The sequence below is a fragment of the Scyliorhinus canicula genome, chromosome 14, assembly GCF_902713615.1.
Source record: "Scyliorhinus canicula chromosome 14, sScyCan1.1, whole genome shotgun sequence".
NCBI lineage: Eukaryota > Metazoa > Chordata > Chondrichthyes > Carcharhiniformes > Scyliorhinidae > Scyliorhinus > Scyliorhinus canicula.
This window is the reverse complement of record NC_052159.1, coordinates 55,601,646-55,625,493: the sequence shown is the minus strand read 5'-3', so window position 1 is coordinate 55,625,493 and position 23,848 is coordinate 55,601,646. Positions and strand designations below refer to the sequence as shown.

The 23,848-nt window shown below is 46.0% G+C and overlaps 1 protein-coding gene across 1 annotated transcript in view; it reads right to left on the bottom strand.

The window, feature by feature from the left end:
* lats2 (large tumor suppressor kinase 2) overlaps positions 1 to 23,848 on the bottom strand; it is a 186,788-nt gene that overhangs the window by 83,889 nt on the left and 79,051 nt on the right. The window contains 4 exon segments of the mRNA XM_038818027.1: positions 7,193 to 7,615; positions 7,617 to 7,994; positions 7,996 to 8,075; positions 8,078 to 8,812. Coding sequence (XP_038673955.1) covers positions 7,193 to 7,615; positions 7,617 to 7,994; positions 7,996 to 8,075; positions 8,078 to 8,812 — 1,616 coding nt within the window.

Here is a 23,848-nt window from a genome sequence, read left to right as displayed (position 1 = left end):
GTGGCATCGGGGGGATTTGAAAGTGTGTTCAGCAAACATCTAGAGGTGGCATCGGAGCGAGATAATGACCTCGCTCAAGGGAGTGGGTGGATGAGACGCTATCGCCCGATAAAAGGCGGCGTTGACCGAAGAAAATCAATGGAGGTGCAGGAGAAGAGAGAGAGTGAAGGGGGTGGGGGAGCCATTGGCACAGCATAGGGACCAATTCACCTTGATAGGTGAGGAGCCGGTGAGGTGGTGAGAGTAATAAAGGGCTAAGAAACAAATTGGAGGACCTGGAGAACAGGCCGGGGAGACAGAACTTGAGGATCATGGGCTTGCTCTAGGGGGTGGAGGGCTGGAGACTGACTGAGTATTTTGCAGACACGTTTGCCATGTTTTTTAATAAATATTCTTATTAGAATTTTCCAATTGTCCCAATTTAATAATTAGATATATAAAAAACGCAAAACTTTAACGGAGTGAACTTTACGTTTCTTATGTACAATTTACAAGTACCGCCGCTTTTCCTTGCTCTCCTTCCCCTCCACCCCTCTCTCCCCCCCTTGATAGCTGGGCTCCACAGTGGCCCCTTTTTTCACCATGGGTGTTGTATTTTTATATTCTTTCTTCCATTTTGTGGTTGTTGCTGTTACCCCTATGCTTCGCTGGAGGGAGCTCTCTTCCTCACCACCTTGCTCTTTTCCCATGTCCCTTCCTTTTTTTAAATAAATTTAGAGTACCCAATTTTTTTTCCAATTAAGGGGCAATTTAGCATGGCCAATCCACCTAACCTGCACATCTTTGGGTTGTGGGGGTGAAACCCACGCAGACACGGGGAGAATGTGCAAACTCCACACGGACAGTGACCCAGGGCTGGGATTCGAACCCGGGTCCTCAGCGCCGTAGGCAGCAATGCTAACCACTGTGCCACTATGCTGCCCTTCCCATGTCCCTTCCTGATACTTCACTAGATTCCTTCCTTGCCGCCCCCCGCCTCCCCTTGTTCCTATCTGTTCTCTGTGATTTTGTCTGCCCTCATTGATGCCCCCTCCCCCCTTTCCTCCTAACCATATTGCTTCAAACAGGTTTTGGAGCAGACTGATGAATGGCCTAAGCCCTCGTCCGATACTCGGGATGGTGTATTTGATCTTGTCCAGGAGGAGAAATTCCAACAGGTCCTGCCAGCCATTCTGCAGCTGTGGGTGGTGCTGCTGATCGCCATCTGATCTCCCCTCACCCCACACTCTTGGACATTGCCTCAAAAGAAGGCTGTGTAGGCCCAGAACATGTGGGCATGGTTGACAGGGAATCCCTGGTAACCGTTCGCAACTATCCTCCACCTCTGGGAGCACCTGCTCATTCGGGTTCTGGTTAGGTGAGCTCGGTGCACCACTTTGAACTGCATGAGGCTTAGCCTAGCGCAGGAGGAGGTAGAGTTGGTCTGACTCAGTGGCTTCGCTCCAGAGTCCCCCATCCTACTTCAGTTCTCAGTTCGTCCTCCCATTTTCGTCTGGCTTCGTTCAGCGGTAGTCTTTAAAAAAATTAGAGTAGCCAATTCCTTTTTTCCAATTAAGGGGCATTTACGCATCGTCAATCCACCTACCCTGCACATCTCTGGGTTGTCAAGGTGAGACCCATACAGACACGGGGAGAATGTGTAAAACTTCAGACGACAGTGACCCAGGATCGGATCGAACCTGGGTCCTCAGCGCCGTGAGGCGCAGTGGTTAACCACGGCGCCACCGTGCCGCCAACCATGGTAGGCCTGCCCTATCTAGTAACCATCCATAGATGTTCCCACAGTTCCCTCCCTCCTTACTGCCCGGTGTTTATTAATTGCCCCAGTAATGTGTCTCTCGGGGCCCTGGATTTCTTGGTCTCCTTGCGGAGAAAGTGTTCATTTGGAGGGCCCGAGTTCCTGTCCTGTCGATAGTCCAGGTCTTCCATCACATTCGCCCAGGGTTGTGAGTATGTCCCTATATAAAGTCCCTGACTGCTATATACCCGCGTCCTGTCTCCACTGTTGACGATGGCGTCGAGCATGTGGTGGGAATCTGTGGTTGCCGCAGATGGGGGGCCATCTCGATTAGACCGAGATGTTGCCTCATTTGTTCCATGTCCTCACATGGCTATCACCACCTGGGCAGATGTGTACTTTGCTGGGGGGGTGGGAGCATGCGTGGTAAGGGCCCGGAGGGTCGTTCCCTTGCAGGAGATTCCTCCCACCTCACCCATTCCATGCTGGGTTCAAGGATCCTTCCCCTCACCCCCTTGGCTGTAGCTGCCAATGGTAGTATTGTAGATTCGGTAGGCCAGACCACCCATATTTTCCTCCTTTGCAGTTTCGATTTTAGGGATCCTTGGGTTCTTATCCCCACCACAAGCAAAACACCATGATCATTTTGTCTATCCTTATAGAAAAAGGCCTTGGGGATTAAGATCGGTATGGATCAGGCAGCACGGTGGCACAGTGTTTAGCATTGCTGCCTACGGCACTGAGGAACCAGGTTCGAATCCCGGCCCTGGGTCCTCTCCGTGTGGAGTTGCACATTCTCCCCGTGTTTGCGTGGTTTCAACCCCCACAACCCAATATGTGCAAGGTACATGGATTGGCCACGCTAAAATTGCCCCTTCATTGGAAAAAAGAAAAATAATTGGTTTCTCTAAATTAATTTTTTTTAAAACACAGATCGGTAATGATCTAAACAAGTAGAGGAACCTCAGCAGTACGTTCATCTTGATCGACTGCACCCTCCCCATCAGAGAAAGCAGGAGGGCATCCCACCTTTGTAAGTCCTTTTTAACTTCTTCTGCCAGACTGGACAGATTCCACTTGTGGATCTGTGTCCAGTCATGGGCTATCTGGATTCCCAAGTAGCGGAATTTGTTTTGGGCTAGTTTGAATGGTAGTCCCTCCAGCTCTGTTCCTCCCCCATTTAGGTTCATCGGGAATGCCTCAATCTTGCCCAGATTGAGTTTGTAGCCTGAGAAGGCTCCGAACTCTCTCAGAAGCTGCATGATTGCTTTCAGGCCGTTCTGTGGGTCCAAGACGTAGAGGAGCAGAGAAAGAGTCCGACTTGTAATCCAAACATGCCTTCCTGGTGCAACTATTTAAGCAGCTTACACCACAGCAAAAGAAGGAGTTGCACTCTTTGAAATGCCCGTCCAGCTTTTCACAGCTCGCAGAGTGCTCACCAAATGTTCAATGTGGGCCAGGGCGAACAGGAGCGGGAACGGTGGGCATCCCTGGCCCTTGGTGCCGCTGTGCATGCTGGAAATAGTCAGAGTTGGTGGTGGTGGTCTGAACGCTCGCCTTGGGGGCACTGAACAGGTAGTATTCACCCACGAGGTGCCCCTTGCTCCTAGCCCAAACTGCTCCAGAACACCAAAGACCGTACTGTCTACTCGTACTCTGTCAAAGGTCTTTTCGGTGTCCAGGGAGACGATCACCTCTGGTGTTCTCTCCCCGGGCGGCTCCATTATTTACATTCATCAGCCGCCTGATGTTCGTAGTTGCTGTCTACAAAGCACGTCTGCTCCTCTGCGACCGCCTCCGGTACACAGTTCTCCAGTCTCTTGGCCAGGATCCTGCGAGTATCTTCGTGTCCTACGTTCAGCAGTGAAATGGGTCTGTATGATCCACATTCCGTCGGTCTTTGTCTTTTTTGGGTTTCAGGCGATATCGTGAGCTTATGAGGCAGGGTGCCCTTTGCTAGCAAGTCTGTGAATAAATCCCTTAGGTGTGGGGCCAGAGTTGGTGAGAATTTTTTTATAGACGTCTGCTGGGAACCCGTTGGGTCCCGGCACCTTCCCCACCTGCATGGAGCTGATGCTCTCCATGATCTCAGCCAGTCCTATTTGTGCTTCCAGTCCCCCCCCGCCTATCGACCCCAAGACTGACATGTCCAGTCCAACGAGGAACCGTCTCATCGCCATGCCCTGTCAGAAAGTGTCCATCACTGCGGGAAAGAAGGCCATTGTGCGAAAACAGTTGCCAAGAAAAAGGCAGGCAGAGAACAACAGAGAAAGAGTCCGACTTTCAATCAAACAGGCCCTCCTGAGCAACTATGTAGCAGCTTACACACAGCAAAAGAAGGAGTTTACTGTGAGTTGCAAAAAACTAGAAGAGCCCGCCCTCGATCTCCCAGTACCTCTCCTGGCATTGATTCAACAGCGAAGAGATGGATTGTATATCAGTATGAGGGGTGGGCAATCAAGATGTAGACTGTCTCCTGGACACAGGGACTGAATTAACATGTTTACCCCTAAGATACAAAGACTTTTTACCTCTAGATTCCAAAATACAAGTTGCCCATGGGGCTGGGGGTCACATTTGTCATCAGAAGAACTCAACTCATACTCATTGTACCCTGACCCACACAAATTGACCACACCTATCTGGGTGGGCCCAGTGGGGACAAGTCTGTCTGGGGATGGATGTTCTAACTCAACTGAATTCGTCATTGCATTTGAAGATGGTCAAGTCACATATTAGGAGCAGTGAAAGGCCAACCAATTTGGGCCAAAGATAAGGATGTTCTCAGTCGATTCAACTAATCAGTTGCAGCAAGGTCTCCGGGCCGAGCTGTGTAATATTGAAAGTGTGAGAAGCATATCCAGTAATTTTCCTGAGACTGCACACGCAGACGCTGAGCTAGTTTTGATAGGCACCAGTCACTCTTAAGTAATGTCCAATGTTTGATTAACAAATCATCCTCCAAGTAACAGACATTCATTTGGACACACCAGGAGGGCTCAGCAGATAATTAGAAACCAATGAGAGTAACTGAAAGGTTAAACCAGAGATAAGAATTCCCTTAAAAGTAGGACCTCGTGTTCAAGGATTTTGTTCCTGGATTCTTGAATCATCGATCAGTTTGTTTGTGTTAAATTGGTTTCTTTATGTTTTAAGGGCAGCACTGTACCACAGTGGATAGCACTGTTGCTTCACAGCATCAGGTTCCAGCTTCAATTCCCGGCTTGGGTCACTGTATGTGCAGAGTCTGCACGTTCTCCGTGTCTGCGTGGATTTCCTCCGAGTGCTCTGGTTTCCTCCTACATATCCGAAAAGACGTGCTACTAGATGAATTGGACATTCTTAATTCTCCCTCTGTGTACCCGAACAGGCACCAGAATGTGGTGACAAGGGGATTTTCACAATAACTTAATTGCAGTGTTAATGCAAGCCTACTTGTGACAAAAAACATTATTGTTATTATTATTTTGCCATGTGTTCGACCTTTCAGTGTATTGTTTGATATTTTGTTTCCAAGTTTGATTCAGTTCTTATTCAAGTGTATTCAAATGAATAATGAGCAATAAAATCATATTTTGACACCTCCAATCAACCCAGACTATTGACTCTTATTAGAAGGTAAAATAAGAGTCCCAACAGGCGTGTTCTTCCGGCCATGCTGCACCGGGAAAGCAGCTCACCGTGGCGCAGCATGGCCGGTGAAAGCCGGGAGACACACCGCTCCTGGGATCTACCCGGATCGCAACGCCGCGTGAGATTCAAAACAATTTCGTGAGACGTTGCAGGAGAATCCTGCCCACAATGGGCGGAATCAGATTTTGGCACATCTGCATACTTGAGCGAGGCAGTCAGCCCTTACATTAATGAGCAGATTCCCACGGTAGAGGCTTTGGGATTCAGCCTTAGGGACCTCAGGGGTGAGTGCCAGTTCGGCACTCATGGGGGTCTCTGAGAGGAATGGAGACCCCCAGCCACATGCCCTTTGGGCGGGATGGTGCCCTGGCATTGCTGATGCCACCTGGGTACCCGAGCAGTGCCCCCTGTGTACCAGCCTGACCTTCCCAGGTTGCACTGTCAGAGGCACTGCCATGTGTCAGGTTGGCACAGCCAAGATGCCAAGCTGGCATTTCTTGCGCCTGCACAATTGGACTGGGGCTATCTGTGCTTCCACCCCTTTCAGCTATTGGAAGTAAGGAGCAGGTGGAACTCACTGCAAGAGATTCCCCAGCTCTGCCTCCCTTTGTTACTTATACTCATTGCTGGCATTTTTGATTACAAGCTCTTCTAAATTTCAAAAACCATAATGTCAATCTCTTAAGATTCAGCAAGCTATAAGTGATGGCACAATGGTTGAATAGTATGCTATTACTCATTGTCTAAGCAGACCTTCTTGCTTCAGCAGAAGAAATGCAAATAGTTCATGTAGTGGATGGCCCCAGGAATACATAATACAGCATGAGCTACCGCCTTCAGGAGAACAAAGGAAAATCACAATTAAGACAGTCATGAGTAAACCTCCTATATCCAGTCACCAATTACGGCATTCCAAAATTCCTGGGAGCTGAGAATTACAATTGCATGGAAAGAAAAATATCGCTAAAATCTTAAAAAGAGAACATATTGAAGGATAGGCAAAGTATTTTTGTTACATTTACTGGAGAGTGGCCTTCAGCCTCAAATTGACCAACTCCCTTTGGGTACGCTTCCTTCAACTGCCAACTTCACATCCAGTGAAGGAACCAGTGTCACCCAAATTTCTCTCCTGTGTCAGTGAACTAATAGCTCACTGTCCAATCCCCACTGCCAATTCCCCTTTAATGACAGCCTGCAGCCCTTAGAACTGCTGCCTTAATAGAGTTTAAGCTTTCTTATAGGATGCCATAGGATGAGCTATCTGAACCAGCTTTTACTTTTTCAACAGTTTAATTAAATTGGGGAAGGAGAAACTCTTGTAGCCAAATTTAAAGTGGTTTACCTGCTTAGCTGCAGCTGCAGATGAGCTCATGGCTCAGCACATCCTTGATTTTGCCACATTCGCAAAATTGGACTCTCATCCAAATGACTGTCATTCTCTCATAACCTACATGTTTAGTGCCAGGAGAATGATCAGCTCTCAGGCCTCCATCAGTATTTAGAAGGGGACATGAGTAGTTATGTGGGTGTAGCCTGGGAACAAATTTCATTGCCGATTATTCCTATAACACATTATAGGCTTCCATTCAATACATTCATCCAAAATGATACACTTATGTAATTGAATGGGGACTCAAATTTACTTCCAAACACTCTGGTTTAGCATACTACCTTTCAAAGTACACTCTTGAAATTTTGTACTTCAAAGAACATTCGGAGTAAAGATAAAATTTAATTTGATTTAGTTTGAATAAAGTATATGCATTAAATGGTTCAATGTACAGATCAGATACAATTTCACAACGTTTAAAAAATGAATACCTTTGACATCTCTTGCTCCAATTGCAACCTTCTGTTTAGTTTTTGCTGATACGTTTTCATTATGTTTTCCACATGTTGTTCCATGAAAAATTTAAAAGCAAAAGGGGAGTAACTTTTAATTCTTGATTCCCTTTTCTCTTCATCTTTACTGTTTTTGCGAAATGGTAACGGGCGATGTTGAATGCGTTTTTTGTCCTTCCCATCTTCTCCGATTTGGTTAGGTTTGCTATTTTTCTCACACTTTTTTCATTGCTGCTGTCCTCTGTTTTTATTGCAAGTCAAACTGTGAACACCACGCATACCTTGCTCCATACCAATGCATAGACAGTTAGTATCAAATTGCTCTGCATTGTTCTGAAGTAATAAATGTTTCGGATATGGTGGTGGAGGGCATCTATGCTCTTTAATACTGTAATCAATCAGGCTCAAGAACATAGTTTGCAACTCCACCTACTGCCAATGGTTTTTGCTCCATTATATCACTGTTGTCTGTACCCTGATTCTGTAACCATGCTGGATGTGAAGGTGCCACAGCTGTCTGAGGCTCAGGTCTTGGAACTCGAATGCTCTTCACTGGTTGAAGAATAGGGGTTGATGTTACTGCTGTAATAGTGTTGCTGGTGTTTAGGGATGATTCCGTTTTGCTGGTCACAGCTTGTCTCATAGATGGTGAAGCCTGTAGTTGATTGTTGAATGAATTGGTTCGGCTTGGAATTTGGGTATCTGGCCTAAGATGGCCAGTTGGTCTTGGCAATGTTTCTAGTCCAGTGTTCTGCAAGGAATCCCTCCTTGATGGAGATGGGTACTTGCCAATGTTGAATCTGGGCAGGGTTTATATCAAAAATGTCCATGTTCAGGCTATTTCTTGAGGGGGTCATCATATTTGGGGCAAGCTCTGAAAACTCATTCCAAATGGTGAAGCTAAGCTTGATAACATTTGAATTTGAGGGGATGTAGGACTCTGTTGTCTATGGTGGGACTGTGGTAAATATAAAACAGTTGGAGACTGCTGGAAGGTATGGCCAGGAATGCCTTGAGTAATGGAGCTTTTATTCTGAAGGCTTCCATAATTTCCCTCTTGTTGTGTCTTGTTTTGGAAAGATGAACTTCTTTGGACAGCATAACCTAAAGAGACACTGTTTTCTCCTTGAACCATTAAATGTTGCCTCATATAATGTGGATTGTTTGACACTTGAGGGCTTTGCAATGTGATTGATTGGCTGCTGTGATTTGAGAGTGTGTAATTAATAATTTGAAGCGGTTGGCCACTTTCTCCTTTGGCTGAATATGCTTTTTGTTGGTGTTTAATATCACAAGCTGTGGAAGGGAATATAGCATTCGATGGAGGATTCTGTCCACCAATTGCAGAGTGAGGTCCTATGGGAGAGCATCTCTGCCCTGGTGTGTTGACAGTCATAGCTTGTCCAGTGGCAACTAAAAAATTCATATTCGGTGCATTTGCATATTGCCGTGATATTTCACTATGTTTATTTCCACTTTCCGCTCCAGAATCTGCTACTTCATATATTGGATTTCCCATCTGGTGATAGGTGGACAAAGAGTCATTTGATCCTTCGAAACTTGGCCGACGATCAAGAGGATGTGGTCCAATGCCTTTTCCTTAAAATAAACAAATGGATGACATTATTATCACAATCCATTTCATGCAATTATCAAAGGCAGGCAAATGGTTCAAAATAAATCAAGTTGCTTGCCTGTTTGTATGACCATAAGATGCCTGATGCCCCATAGTTAATAGAGACTAAGCTTAATGCTTCAGTGAGTTTATTCAGTGAGTAGCTGGGTAGTACATACCAGGAAAGTCCCATGCTTAATTACCAATCTCATCTCAGTGGGAGCAGCAATCAGTCTAAGCACTCTCAGGACAGGGAATTAAACATTGTGTAGAAGTTCTGATTGTTACACAGTGACCCTGTTAGAACTACGTGTGTATGTGCATGTATCTTAACCCGAGCCATTCTCATATATTTCAAAGAGCAGAAAACAGCAACATGAGAGGCCTGACAGTAAGTCAGCCAGAGTGCATAGAAAGTGGGAAATGAGGCAAAATTAAGAAGAAAAATTCTAATCCATTATGAATGAATTTTGTTTTTTTCCTGCAAAACACTTTTCCAAACAGGTGAGGAAATTATACATTTTAGAAGCAAGCCTGGCTTAGTATCAATCTGATCAGATTCTGATCTTAACAAGGACTTAATCCTAGTACCAAAAACCGGTCCTAAAATTCAAAAATGGATAGATACAAAGAAAACCTTGGACGCAAAAAATCCAGTTTGTTCTGTTTCTTACGAGATAAAATACATTATTTGAATGTTCATCCAAAATCCCTTAACTGCTGGAATGTGGCTCTCAAGATTACATAATTATTTGTTCAGTTCCCTCTTATCTCTCCTACTCCCCTTCCAAGTACTGGCCTCTCTGTTAGGTTACAGTTGTACGGAGCCTTCTACTGGACATTATTTGAGCTGCCTCAAAATAATTTACAGACTATTCAGCTATGCAAGGTATCTCATCAAGCCTGATCTTGGACATCACCCAATGTCCACATAAGGCATTTCCTTGAAAGCTTACCAAAAAGTCTGAGACAAGAGAAAAATGAGCAAGAGCAGACAAAATCAAACACAGGAGAAGCTGAAAACATGGCACCAGAGTGAAACCAACATATAGGAAAGAGTAGCAGAAGCTGAGGAACCTTTTTCATTACAAGGCAAAACAATAACATTTAACACTCTTGCAAAGTACACCCACCCACAAACACCCCCCACCCCAAACACCTTTCACAGAAAAAACTTAATAAAAACCCAAACAGCAACCCCCCTCCCAATGACTGACGATGACTATTTCCCTGAAAAATGGAGATGAAAGGCCGCCACCTCGCGTAAAACCCTTCCACCGACCCCTTCAGAGTATACTTAACCTTATGAAGATACAAAAATTCCATCCGATCACTCAGCCAGGCCAAGGCACTGGGAAGTGTCAGGGACTGCCATCCGATCTGAACTCGTCTCCAGGCTATTAACGAGGCGAAGGCGAGGACGTCCACCTTTACTCCTGTCTGCAGCACCGCAAATCCGATACACCAGAAATAGCCACCAACGGGCACGGCCCCAGCTGAATACTGTTCTGGGCCAGGGTTTAGAAAACTCAAAAGTATATTAGGGAGTTTCATCTGACCTCTAACTGTTTAATGATTTTGGCTACGATGAGTACAAGAGCCTGCCTTTCAGGTGCTGTTCGACAGAGTTCTTAGGCACTTTTAATCAAAAACAAGCTTTATTCTATGAATTTAGTTAACATTTGTATAAACACACACCATAAAGACCCAACACAGCTACAGTAATCTATGTATAACCCTTCATGAATTCCCCCTTAACTGTTCCCATTCAATAACAAAATCCAAGTAAAACCAGAAATCCCTTTTCAAAGGTGTGGCCCAGCACATGGCATTCTTAGTGGTTTTAGACTTGTTATTGATATTCTGTTCCCCTTTTCAAACAGCAGGTTTGAATTCCTTTCAGAAATCAATTATCTCTTTTAAGTTACCAAATAGTCTGGAACAGATTTTAAAGTGAAGTTGACCTGTGCAATTCAAACCAGTCCAAACTCAAATCGAAAATAAAAACTCACAGTGCCACAGCCCAGCTCCACCCACACAATGACATGACTGAAGTCATGTGATAAGACAAAAATAATGATTTTTAAAAAAAAATCTTTTTATTGGCTTTTCTTATATTTATAAACAGTCGTTACTTATATACATTACATTTTTCTTGCCTGCGCTAATTTGCTTTATTTTTCAGAGAGGTTTGTTTTGTCCTTCATTTGACTAACTACGTACACTTTGCTGCCCTCTGGATCAGTCTATGATATTCCCCCCTTCCTCCTCCCCCAATGGTTTCAGCACCCTTCCTCTTCTCTTGTGGTTTCCCCATATTCCTCCCCCCCCCCCCCCCCCCCCCCCCCGCGTTGTGCAGTCCTTTGGTTCGTCATCTTTTTGGCTTTTTTTTTGCCCTGGCTTACTCCTCGTTGCTGGCCCTGAACAGGTTTTGGAACAGGCCGTCGAACTGCCCCCAAGCATCCAGGAAACCTTCCTCTGACCCTCGGATGGCGTACTTAATCTTCTCCAGGTGGAGAAATTCCGAGAGGTCAGCAAGCCAGTCTGCAGCTTTGGGTGGTGCTGCCGATCTCCAGCATGCGATTAGGGAAACGAAAGCAAGGGCGTTGGCCCCCCTCCCATGTGTAGCTCTGGCTGCTCCGATATCCCAAAGATTGCCACTATTGGGCATGGCTTCACCCTCACCACCATAACTTTGGACATTGCCTAGGAGAAGGCTGTCCAGGACCCAGCAAACCTGGGGCAAGCCGAAAACTTGTAGGTGTGGTTGGCCGGGCCCCTCTGGCACCATTCACATTTGTCCTCCACCTCCAGGAAGAACCTTCTCATTCGGGTTCTGGTCAAGTTCTCTGTGCACCGCTGCATTAGGCGTAGCCTTGCGCAGGAGGAGGTGGAGCTCACCCTGCTTAGGGCTTCGCTCCAGAGTCCCCATTCTACTTCTGTCCCCAGTTCGTCCTCCCATTTTTGTCTGGTCCCGTCCAGTGGCGTTCGGGCTCTGTCCAGTAGCTGTCCGTATATTTTCCCACATCGCCCTTCCTTCTCGCTGCTTGTGCCTATCAGGTCCTCTCGTAGTGTGATTTCTGGGGCCCGGGTACCCTACTGTCTCTTTGCGGAGGAAGTGCTTTATTTGGAGGTGTCTCAATTCCTGTCCTCTTGCTAGTTTCCACTTCCTCGTCAGTTCATAAGAACATAAGAACATAAGAACTAGGAGCAGGAGTAGGCCATCTGGCCCCTCGAGCCTGCTCCGCCATTCAATTAGATCATGGCTGATCTTTTGTGGACTCAGCTCCACTTTCCGGCCCGAACACCATAACCCTTAATAGTTCGTCCAGTGTTGCCAGTCTGCGCCCTATGTAGAAGTCCCCGACCATCAGTATGCGTCCGTCACGCCACCATCTTTTGAAGGTGGTATCTAGCATGGCTGGGAGGAATCTGTGATTGCCGCACATGGGGGCCATCCCAAAGTGCTGTCTCAACTGGGTCCACGTTCTCAGCATGGCCGCTACCACTGGGCACGTTGTGTACCTTGTTGAGGAGGATGGGAGTGCTGCTGTGGCCAGGGTCTGAGGGTTGTTCCTTTACAGGATGCCTCCTCCATTTGTACCCAATCCATGTTGGATTCTTGTACCCATCCCCTCACTTTTTCTGCCGTTGCTCCCCAGTGGTAATATTGTAGATTCAGTAGAGCCAGGCCCCGACTTTCCCTCTTTGTCGGCTTGGGAATTCTCGGGTTCTTGCCCCTCCCCCACACAAATGCCATGATTAGCCTATCTATGTTTTGGAAAAAGGCCTTGGGGATGAAGATCGGGATGGATCTCAACAGGAAGTGGAACCTTGGCAGTATGTTCACCTTGATCGTCTGCACTCTTCCCGCCAGGGAGAGTGGGAGTGAGCCCCACCATTGAAAGTCTTTTCTTACTTCCTCCACCAAGCTGGTCAGGTTCCACTTGTGGATGTGTCCAGTCTCTGGCTATTTGGATCCCCAGGTAATGGAATCTGTTCTGAGCCATTTTGAACAGGAGCCCCTTCAGCTCTGTCCCTCCACCTTTTGGGTTCACTGGGAATGTCTCGCTTTTGCCCAGGTTAAGTTTGTAGCCTGAGAAGGTTCCAAACTCTTTCAGTATTTGCAGTATTGTCTTCAGTCCCTCCTGTGGCTTTGAGACATAGAGGAACAGGTCATCTGCATAGAGTGAGACTCTGTGCTCTCTGTCTCCTCTCCGGATTCCCTTCCAGCTTTTTGCGTCCCGCAGGGCTATCATCATGAGTTCGATCACGAGTGCGAAAAAGAGTGGGGACAGGGGCCAGCCTTTCTTGTTCCTTTCTATAGCTGGAAGTATTCAGAGCTGGTGGTGTTAGTTCGGACACTCGCTGCAGTGAATCCCGCTCCTAGCCTAAATCATTCCAGTACCTCAAGGAGGTGGCTCCATTCATCTGTCAAAGGCCTTTTCTGCATCCAGGGAGACGATCACCTCTGATTTCCCTTTGCCCAGGGGGCACCTGAAGCGGCCAGGAGCTATGTGTACACCACACGGGTGCGCCCCTGCGCTCCAGGGTTTCCCTCCGCCCTGATGCGCTCTCAAGTGGCTGTTTGCGGTGCCCTCTTGGTTCCTCGCCCTGCTCCATGCCCGCCGAGGCCTATGTCTGTGAGACAAGCTCGGAGACAAGACAGCACAGTCCCACGTAAGGCATAACACACAGTGCGGAACAAGAGGCCAAACAAAGCAAATACATGAGCAAGAGCAGCAAAGTGCGTCATGAATAGTGTTCTTACAGGGAACAGATCAGTCCGAAGGGGAGTCGTTGAGGAGTCTTGTAGCTGTGGGGAAGAAGCTGTTCCTATGTCTGGATGTGCAGGTCTTCAGACTTCTGTACCTTCTGCCTGTTGCAAGGGTCTGGAAGAATGCAATGCCTCGGTGGGAGGGATCTCTGATAATGCTGTCTGCCTTCCTGCGGCAGTGGGAGGTGTATACCGAATCAATGTGGGGGTGGCAAGCTTGTGTGATGCGTTAGGCTGAGTTCACCACACTGCAGTTTCTTGCGATCTTGGACCGAGCAGTTGCTATACGAGACTGTGATGCAGCCAGATAGGATGCTCTGTATCGCACATCTAAGGAAGTTGGTGAGAGTCAATGCAGAGACGTTGTTGTGCTTTCTTGACTGTTGCATCAACGTGAGTGGGCCAGGACAGACTGTTGGTGATGGTGACCCCCAGGAACTTAAAGCTTTCGACCACCTCCACTTCGGAGCCATTGATGTAGACGGGAGTGTGTGTCATGCTACGCTTCCTGAAGTCGATGATCAGTTCCTTGGTCTTTCCAACATTTAGAGAGAGGCTGTTTTCGGTACAATGATTTGTCTCCCTCCTGTAGTCTGATTCGTCGTTGTTTGAGATACGGCCCACCACAGTTGTATCATCCGCAAACTTATAGATTGAGTTAGAGTTAAATCTTGCCACACAGTCATGTGTGTATAGGGAGTACAGTAGAGGACTGAGCACACATCCTTGCGGGGCTCCGGTGTTGAGGACTATTGTGGAGGAGGTGTCTATCCTGACAGATTGCGGTCTGTTGGTGAGGAAGTCGAGGATCCAGCTGCACAGGGAGGGGTCAAGTCCAAGATTGCAGAGTTTGGTTATTAGTCTTGTCGGGATAGTGGTGTTGAAGGCGGAGCTGTAGTCGATGAACAGCAGTCTGACATAGGTGTCCTCGTTGTCGAGGTGTTTGAGTGTTGATTGTAGAGCCAGGGAGATAGTATCTGCTGTTGACCAGTTGCAGTGATAGGCAAACTTATATAATGGAACACTACTCTTCTCACCCTGAATTCCACATATTACCACCTTTTCTGGCAATATCCCTCCCAAACAACATAACTCCTCATCTCTTACCATCAAAGATTGACTCGTTCCCGTATCGCTCAAAATTCTGACTTCCTTACCTACTCCTCCTGATACACATGAGTAAACTTTATCCACACAAGTAAATTCTTTAAAGAGATCTGGCACCTTCCTATCAATCACCGCTTGATCAGGCTGTACATTCGTTTGCACCTCCTTTGCTCCAATTGGGCTTTCCTTTGTCATTTTAACAAACCCCACTGGCTTATCCTGGGTTACCACATCAGCCTTCACAGTGCTTTTCTTCAACACCCAACACTGTGACTTTACATGGCCTAGTTTATTGCAGTAAAAACATCTGAAAGTTTTCATTTCTCTTCCACCCTCCTGGATTTCTTTTTAATCTGAGGTAGACTATCCTTATTATCTCCCATTAACTGCCCTTTCCCTTTACCACTTGAGTATTTCTCTTTTCCCCAGTTTCTACCCCTCACCAGCTGAAACTAATGTCAGAGACCAAACTTTGATTTATGAACTAATTCATAATCATCTGTCATTTCTGCTGCTAATCTCCCAGTTTTAACTCTCTGTTCTTCCACATGAGTTCTCACTACATCAGGAATTCAATTTTTAACCTCCTCCAAAATTATCATTTCTCTAAGAGCTTCATAATGTTTGGTCTATTTTCAAAGCCCTTATCCACCTATCAAAATTACTCTTTGATCCTTTCAAACTCTGTCTGTTCGACCAGGTTCTTAAATTTCTAAATCTTTGTCTGTAGGCTTCAGACACTAGTTCATATACACCTAAGATGGATTTTTTTACCCCCTCATAGATCTCAGATACCTCCTCTGATAGTGATGCAAACACTTCAATAACTACCTACCAACTTTGTTTGAATCAGTAATACCCACATGTCCTGTGGCCATTTCACTAGTTTAGCTACATTCTCAAATGAAATGAAAAAGGCTTCTACGTCCTTCTTATCAAACATTGGTAATGCTTGGACATATTTAAATAGATCGCCACCAAACCTTCGACTCTGACGCTCTTGCTCACTATCCTCATCACTATCCTCAGACTGTTTCCCTTTGCCTCTGCCAATTTTAACTGACTTTCATGTTTCGTGGCCAGCTTCTGAAGCTCAAAGTCTCCCTCTTTTTCCCTGATCTGTACCTCCCTTTCTCTCTCTTTTTGTTCTGCTAGGGCTATTCGTTCTTTTTCCCTTTCTTCTCTCTCCTTTTCTCTTTCTTTTCCCTTCATTTCGTATTCAAGCTGCTTTAATTCTTTTTCATGCTGCTTGATCTGTAATTGAATTCTTGCCATTTTCAATTATTCTAATTGTGTCTCAGGCAATTTTAAATGCTCAGCTACCACCACAATGACCTCTTCTTTTCGTATTTTATCAGGCAACGCTAACTGCAACGTTTTTGCCAAATCTAAAATCCTTCTTTTAGTCTCTGCTTGTAAGGTACTGTGTGTGACCTTCTTCACCCCCAAAAACTTCTGAGCCTCTGAAAGAGCTATTGTCCACAACACAATCCCTATTTAAACGTGAATACAACACCTGAAAAGCAAACACAAATATGCTCACCCCTCACTGTTTTTAAGTTCACTAAGCCAACCCAATCACGAAAGATAGACTTTTATCCCAGCCGAGCCCCAATTTGTTATGGACCAGGGTTTAGAAAACACCAAAGTATATTATGGAGTTCACCTGACCTATAACTGTTAATTGATTTTGGCTAGGATGAGCAGAAGAGCCTGCTTTTCAGGTATTATTAAACAGTGGTCTTAGGCACTTTTAATCAAAAAAACAAGCTTTATTCTACAAATTTAGTTTAAATTTTTATAAACACACACAGTAAGAATGTGAGCAAGTACAAATATAAAGACCCAACATAGCTACAGTAATCTATGAATAACCCTTAATAAATTCGTCCGTTAACTGTTCCAATTCAATAACAAGATCCCATAATCCAAAAATCCCTTTTTACCAAAACAGCAGGTTTTCCTTCCAGAAGACAATTATCTCTTTTAAGTCATCAAGCAGTCTGGAAACAGTTTTTAAAATGAAGATATAGAAACACTTCTTTCAACCTGTGCAGCTCAAAACCAGTTCAAAACTCAAAACGAAAGTAAAATCCACAGAGCCACAAACCAGCTCCAAACTCAAAACAAAAGTAAAAACTCAGAGCCACAGCCCAGCTCCACCCACACTATGACATCACTGAAGCCATGTGATAAGACACAAACATTTCTTAAAGGGACTCTCCCATGACAATATGTTGGACATTACTTTAATGTGGGGACCATATCTCATTGGTCTATTCAAATCCCCCCCCCCCCCTAAACTGGGCAAAAGGGCCAAAAAACAAGTTTCCTGGCGCAAACTACCGGGTGTATGACTGCTCACCTCATAGCCGCCATCGTAAGTCAGAAGCTGAGGGCTTTAAGGCAAATTAAAGGTCAAGTATCCATAAATAATTCATTGTGAGATTATTATTTTAGCATCTGATCAATTAGTTCAAGAATGGTGGTGCAAGAATGTGAGCATCAGTGAATATGGTAAAAAGTCCCTAAAGTAGGGCAGCACGGTGGCCTAGTGGTTAGCACAACCGCCTCACGGCGCTGAGGTCCCAGGTTCGATCCCGGCTCTGGGTCACTGTCTGTGTGGAGTTTGCACATTCTCCCCATGTCTGCGTGGGTTTTGCCCCCACAACCCAAAAATGTGCAGAGTAGGTGGATTGGCCACGCTAAATTGCCCCTTAATAGAAAAAATAATTGGGTAATCTAAATTTAGATTAAAAAAAAGTCCCTAAAGTGACCTCAAGGTAAAGGGTGGATTACTGAGTGTTTTGTTATGCATGTCAGGAATAAGTCATAAGTTTATTTTCGGTCAGTTTAAACATTGTCTAATCAATAGAGGCATAGCAGAACACCTCAGCCCCATTGAATGCACATCCTGTGCTACTTTGGATGCTTTTCGCAAACTGGACAACCACACGTGCAGGAGATGTCTTCAAATGGAGGAACCTGAACTCTGGGTTTCCAAGCTTAAACAGCAGCTGGAGTTACGGGAATGTACTGTGAGGCTGAGAACTACATGGGTAACACATTTCAGGAGGTGGTCATCCTACAATTTAAGAGTGTGCAGACACAGAATGAATAGGCGACCACTAAGCCAACAAACAAAGAACAAATAAAAGTACAGCACAGGAACAGGCCCTTCGGCCCTCCAAGTCTGCGGCGACCATGCTGCCCGTCTAAACTAAAATCTTCTACACTTCCGGGCTGCGTATCCCTCTATTCCCATCCTATTCATGTATTTGTTAAGATGCGCCTTAAACGTCACTATCGTCCCTGCTTCCACCACCTCCTCCGGCAGCGAGTTCCAGGCACCCACTACCCTCTGTGTAAAAAAACTTGCCTTGTAGATCTCCTCTAAACCTTGCCTCTTGCACCTTAAACCTATTCCCCCGAGTAATTGACCACTCTACCCTGGGGAAAAGACTCTGACTATCCACTCTGTCTATGCCCCTCATAATTTTGTATACTACGATCAGGTCGCCCCTCAACCTCAGTCGTTCCAGTGAGAACAAACCAAGTTTATTCAACCTCTCCTCATAGCTAATGCCCTCCATACCAGGCAGCATCTGGTAAATCTCTTCTGCACCCTCTCTTAAGCCTCCACATCCTTCTGGTAGTGTGGCGACCAGAATTGAACACTATACCCCAAGTGTGGCCTAACTAAGGTTCTATACAGCTGCAACATGACTTGCCAATTTTTACACTCAATGCCCCGGCCAATTAAGGCAAGCATGCTGTATGCCTTCTTGACTACCTTCTCCACCTGTGTTGTCCCTTTCAGTGACCTGTGGACCTGTACACCTAGATCTCTCTGACTGTCAATACTCTTGAGGGTTCTACCATTCACTGTATATTCCCTACCTGCATTAGACCTTCCAAAATGCATTACTTCACATTTGTCCGGATTAAACTCCATCTGCCATCTCTCCGCCCAAGTCTCCAAACAAACTAAATCCTGCTTTATCCTCTGACAGTCCTCACCGCAATTCCACCAACCCTTTGTGTCATCCGCAAACTTACAAGGAGGTACTGGAAAGTAGTGCAGACGTCCCCTGAGTGTATCTCACTTTCTAACTGGTATTCAGCCCTAAATACTGGTGAGGGCAATGCTTCCTCTGAGCAACACAGCTCGGGATAAATCTACAGAGTGAACAGTCAGGGATAGTGGTCCTCATTGTTCCCATTGATATAGGTAAAGGTCCTGCTGGCAGATTGTCGGGAGCTCAAAACAAAAGTTGGACCTCAACGGTAGTGGTGATCTCTGGATTACTTTCAACTCCACGTGCTACTGAATACAGAATTAAGTGGACAGTGCAGATTAATGTGTGGCTGGAGAGATGTTGCAGGTTTGGGTCACAGTGTCTTTAAGACAGAGATAGATAGGTTTAGATTAATAAGGGGATCAGGTATTACCATGGGAGAAGGCAGGAGAATGGGGATGAGAAACATATCAGCCATGATCGAATGGCGGAGCAGCTCAATGGACCCAATTGCCTAATTCAGCTCCTTTATCTCATGGTCTTATGAGGGCTTTAGATTCCTGGTGTATTGGACCAGATTTGGGGGAGTTGGGACCGAAACAAACTAGAAGGGTTCCATCTGAACAGAGCCGGGACCAATATCATAGTGGGGAGGTTTTCTACTGCTGTTGGGAGGATTTAAACTAGCTTGGAAGCGGGCTGGAGACATGAATGTAAATGGAGCAGGGAGAGGAACAACGCTGGAAAGGAAAGGCAAAAAAGTAATAAGCTAGTGTGGAAGGTAGAAGAAACAACAGCTGGAAAGTAAGACTACAAAATAATATGACAATACTTAATGGCATGTACTTCAATTCAAGGTGTCTAGTGAATAAAGCAGATGAGTTGAGGGCACAGGCAGACACATGGAAGGATAATATCAAATATATTACTGGCACATTGCTTAAAGAAGTGTAGGGATGGCAGTGCAATATTCCTGGTTAGAGATTTCAGATTAGAAAGAAGGTGATTTTATAAAAAGGTTTACTTTTCTGTCTAATTTTGTATCGTCAGCAAATTTGGATACATCAATTCATCCCAATTATTAATATAGATTGTAAATAGCTACTGCCCAAGCAGTGATTGTTGCAGTACCCTGCTAGTTGCAGGCTGCCAACCCAAAGATATTGGGGGTGATTTTGAGTCCGCGCTTTCCCGCCCATGAGGAACTCGACGCGGGCTCAAGATCTGAAGAGAATCAATAAACACAATCCTCTCCGTGATTGGGTCTTGCAATTTTCACCACCCCCATCTCTGGTGGAATAGTGCGAACCGTGCCGCGAGAGCCCAGGAATCTAATTTTAAAACATTAGCATACCATAAGCGAGCACTCTGTTCAGACCTTCACCCTTCACAGAATATTCATTGGGCGCCGGCGTGACATCAGGCTGGTATCGTTTACAACAGATCTACAAAAGCGTGAACCTGCCCACCTCACCTTCAAATGTGGAGGTAAGCGCTCAGGCAGCCAAGTGTCTCCAGGGTCTTCACTGCTCAGGGTACACCGGGGAGGGCGTGGGGGACACAAATTAGGCCAACCCCGGACCGGGGTTCAGTCACTCAATCACGGGGGTAGGGTCGCCAGCAAGTATTGCCCTCTATTCACTTCGGAGTGCCCTTTGCCTTAACAAGGGGTCTGGAGACCAGCATGAATGCATCACTTCCTTGTGCCCTTGTTGCTGGGCTTGTGGCCATATCACTGCTGAAGGAGTGCCCCTCCTTAGTGGGAAGTAGAAAGTGGGTGGGAGGAGGTGAATACTAAGGGCCAGCACTGGGGGTGACTGTAAAGTTCCTGGGAGGGGTCCCATGAGAGGCCAGACTGCAAGGGCAGAGTAGGGTTTTCGGCAATAGGTTGCATCCCTGCCTCATGAGAAATGAAGATCCTCACACTTGGGGAAGCACAATAATAATAATAATCTCCATTGTCACAAGTAGGCTTCTATTAACACTGCAATGAAGTTACTGTGAAAAGCCTCCAGTCGCCACATTCCGGTGTCGAAATGGGTGTTTATAAATGGGTGTGTTTACAAATATCTGTAGTGATAGTACCTTTAAGAAATGGGTGTTTATTACTGCAGTGATGTCAGAGAGTGGGTGGAGCTGGGCTGTCTGTCAGCTTTTTACTTCCGTTTTAGGCTGTTTGCTGCAGAGTGTGTTTTAGTTTCGTTTTCAGTTTTGGAGCTGAAGCCAGACAGAGCAGGTGTACTGTTGATCTCTCTGCCATGAAAAGACTATCTCTTGATCATTTAGTGAATTCGGAATTATAAATGTTCTCAGTAGTGAATGTAAACCTAATGTGCTTCTGTTAAAATGTATTTCTTTTGTCTTCTGGATGTTGTTTGGAAATTATTAAGGATTACTTAGTGTTGTATTCTTTGGGGGTTGTATTTGAATTGATGGTTGCTAAGATGTTCACTGTATGTTTTAAAAAGGTTAACTTGAGTTCATAGAACAAACATTGTTTCGCTTTAAAAAATACTTTTCCATTTCTGCTGCACCACACCTGTAGAGTGGGCTGTATGCTCCCCATATAGCAATCTATTAAAAGTTGTGGGTCAGGTGAACTCCATGATACATTTTGGGGTTCTCTAAACCCTGGCCCATAACACCGTCGTCTGTTTGGGTAATGGAGGGAGAATTCAGACTGTCCAAATTACCTAATAGCACATCTTTCGGGACTTGTGGGAGAAAACCAGAGCACCCGGAGGAAACCCACGCAGACACTGGGAGAACATGCAGACTTCACAGAGACAGTGACCTAAGCCGGGAATCGAACTTGGGACCCTGGTGTTGTGAAGCCATAGTGCTAGCCACTATGCTGCCAGGCTACAATTGAACTGCTGAGTAGAATCCCACTCTCAGGCAGAACTCTGAGGACCAATTGAATGTCATCTATTGAATGTCAATTCCACTTGTCTAGGAGGTTTGTCTCTCGGGAATAAGTGTGTAAGGCTGTGAAATAAGAGAATGAGGATGCCCACTAGATGTGTGCTTGTCATGCTAATTGCAGGTTTCACTCGAATCAGTTGTGTTTTGTCTGTACAAAAGGTATGCATTAGCTTGATATGCAGTTTCACCCTTCATTGACAAGTCAATTATGCCAATGAAATATGCAGAGCTAAAGTTCACTGCCACTGATTGGAGTTCCAAGCATTGAACTCCACTCCAATGCTCATACAAGAGGACACTTTATGGTAAGATTCCACCCATTCTATTTATTTCTACTCTTTGCTTTCAGTGACTTCACCAAATCCTCAATCTATGACAATCTTATTCTTCATACTTCAAGGTGAAGATGACCATGTTCATCATCTGGGGTGTTTGTCGGGTTCCGGTGGGCACATTGGTGACTGCTGAGGGCGATTTGTACTCAGAAGTTTCTGCGGCAAATTGGACAGGTTACCACAGACGATTGAGCTTTGGACAAATTTCTAACTTGGGAATTCCTCTCCTTTTGTTTTCCCTGTGACGCTGATATTTGCATGCTTCCAAAGGCGCCACGCCATTTTTAAATTTGGTTTCGCAGGTGCGGGGGGGGGGGGGGGGGGGGGGGGGGGGGGGGGGGGGGGGGGGGGGGGGGGGGGGGGGGGGTCTTAGCGGCCACTGGAGCTCCCGGGTGGTCAGGACATGGCTGGGCAGTGCCCTGGCACTGCCAGGTTAGCAACGCCTAAAGGGGGTATAAAAGGGGGTGACCTGGAGGACCTGAAAAAGAGGGGGTCTGAAGAGTGGGCAGCCTAAAAGGTGGGGCATGGGGGGCGTTGGGACCTGAAAGAGGAGGGGGGGGGGGCCTTTGGTGATCCCATCATGGGGCCTTGGTCAGTTTGGGGGGGGGGGGTGTAATAACTGGGTGAGGAGGGTGCCTCTGCTAGCGTCTTTAGATCCAGCACATTTCTTTCCCAGCAGGAATCTCCCCCAAGCTTCAAAACAATGACTGTTGTGGATGGTTTGTGATTTGGATAACACTGACCCATCCAGCGGGAATCTCACTGCTTTTCCTCCAGGGTACAACACTCAGGAGATAGTTTGAGAGAATTGCGCCCCGAGTGTCAGGGATTCTGGTTAGGTGACAAGCCCAACTCAGTTGTGACTGTCTCAATATGGTGTGGATGCCAGCTCAGGTGAGCACCTCAGTGTCTGATATTTTGTCTTGCCATCTAATCTTTAGAAGATTCCAAGATTGGGTGGGATTGCGGTGGAAGCGTGGGGTGCTCTTTCCAAGGGTTGGTGCAGACTCGATGGGCTGAATGGCACTGCAAATTCTATGATACGGCTGTTTAAATAAAAGTGGCTGAGCTTCTTGGCACGACACTGCTATACAATCGAAGTCTCACACCTTTGTAGAGCAGAATGGACAGGTTTTTGCTCCATAGACTTTCAGTTTGGTCGGCAGACTTACTCCTCTTTGTTCCCAGACTGATGTCTGACATCTTCCAATGGCTACACCTGTTTTGGCAATTCTTGTATGTGTCTTGTCATCAACATGGACCTCAAGAGCGTATGCTACCAAGATTTAAAAAAATAATAATTTAGAGTACCCAATTCTTTTTTTCCAATTAAGGAGTAATTTAGCATGGCTAATCCGCCTATGCTGCACATCTTTGGGTTGTGGGGGTGAGACCCACACAAACAAGGGGAGAATGTGTGCAAACTCTACCTGGACAGTAACCTGTGGCTGGGATCGAACCCGGGTCCTCTGCGCCGTGATGTAGCAGAGTTACCACAGCGCCATCATGTCGCCCCAGTATGCTACCGAGATAAGTGAATTTATTCACTGCTGACTAGTTCCAGTCATGGACTGTGTTATGGTGGCCTTGAAAGACATGGGGGATCGTCAATAGATTTCCCATGGGCTTCATGGAATACAAATTCCCCTATTAAGCGTGCAAGAGCTCGCCCAATAGGGAATGACCAGCAAGACCTTAAAACCAACTACTTCAACCAGTATTCTGTAGGTCGCTGAATTTGGACAGATGTGCTGTAAGCCATGGCAGCAGGCAGCAGCCTTTTTTGTTGCTTTATTAAATGTGTATGGTGCTGGAAGACTGACTTTGACGAGGTTATTACAGACTGAAACATTGGAC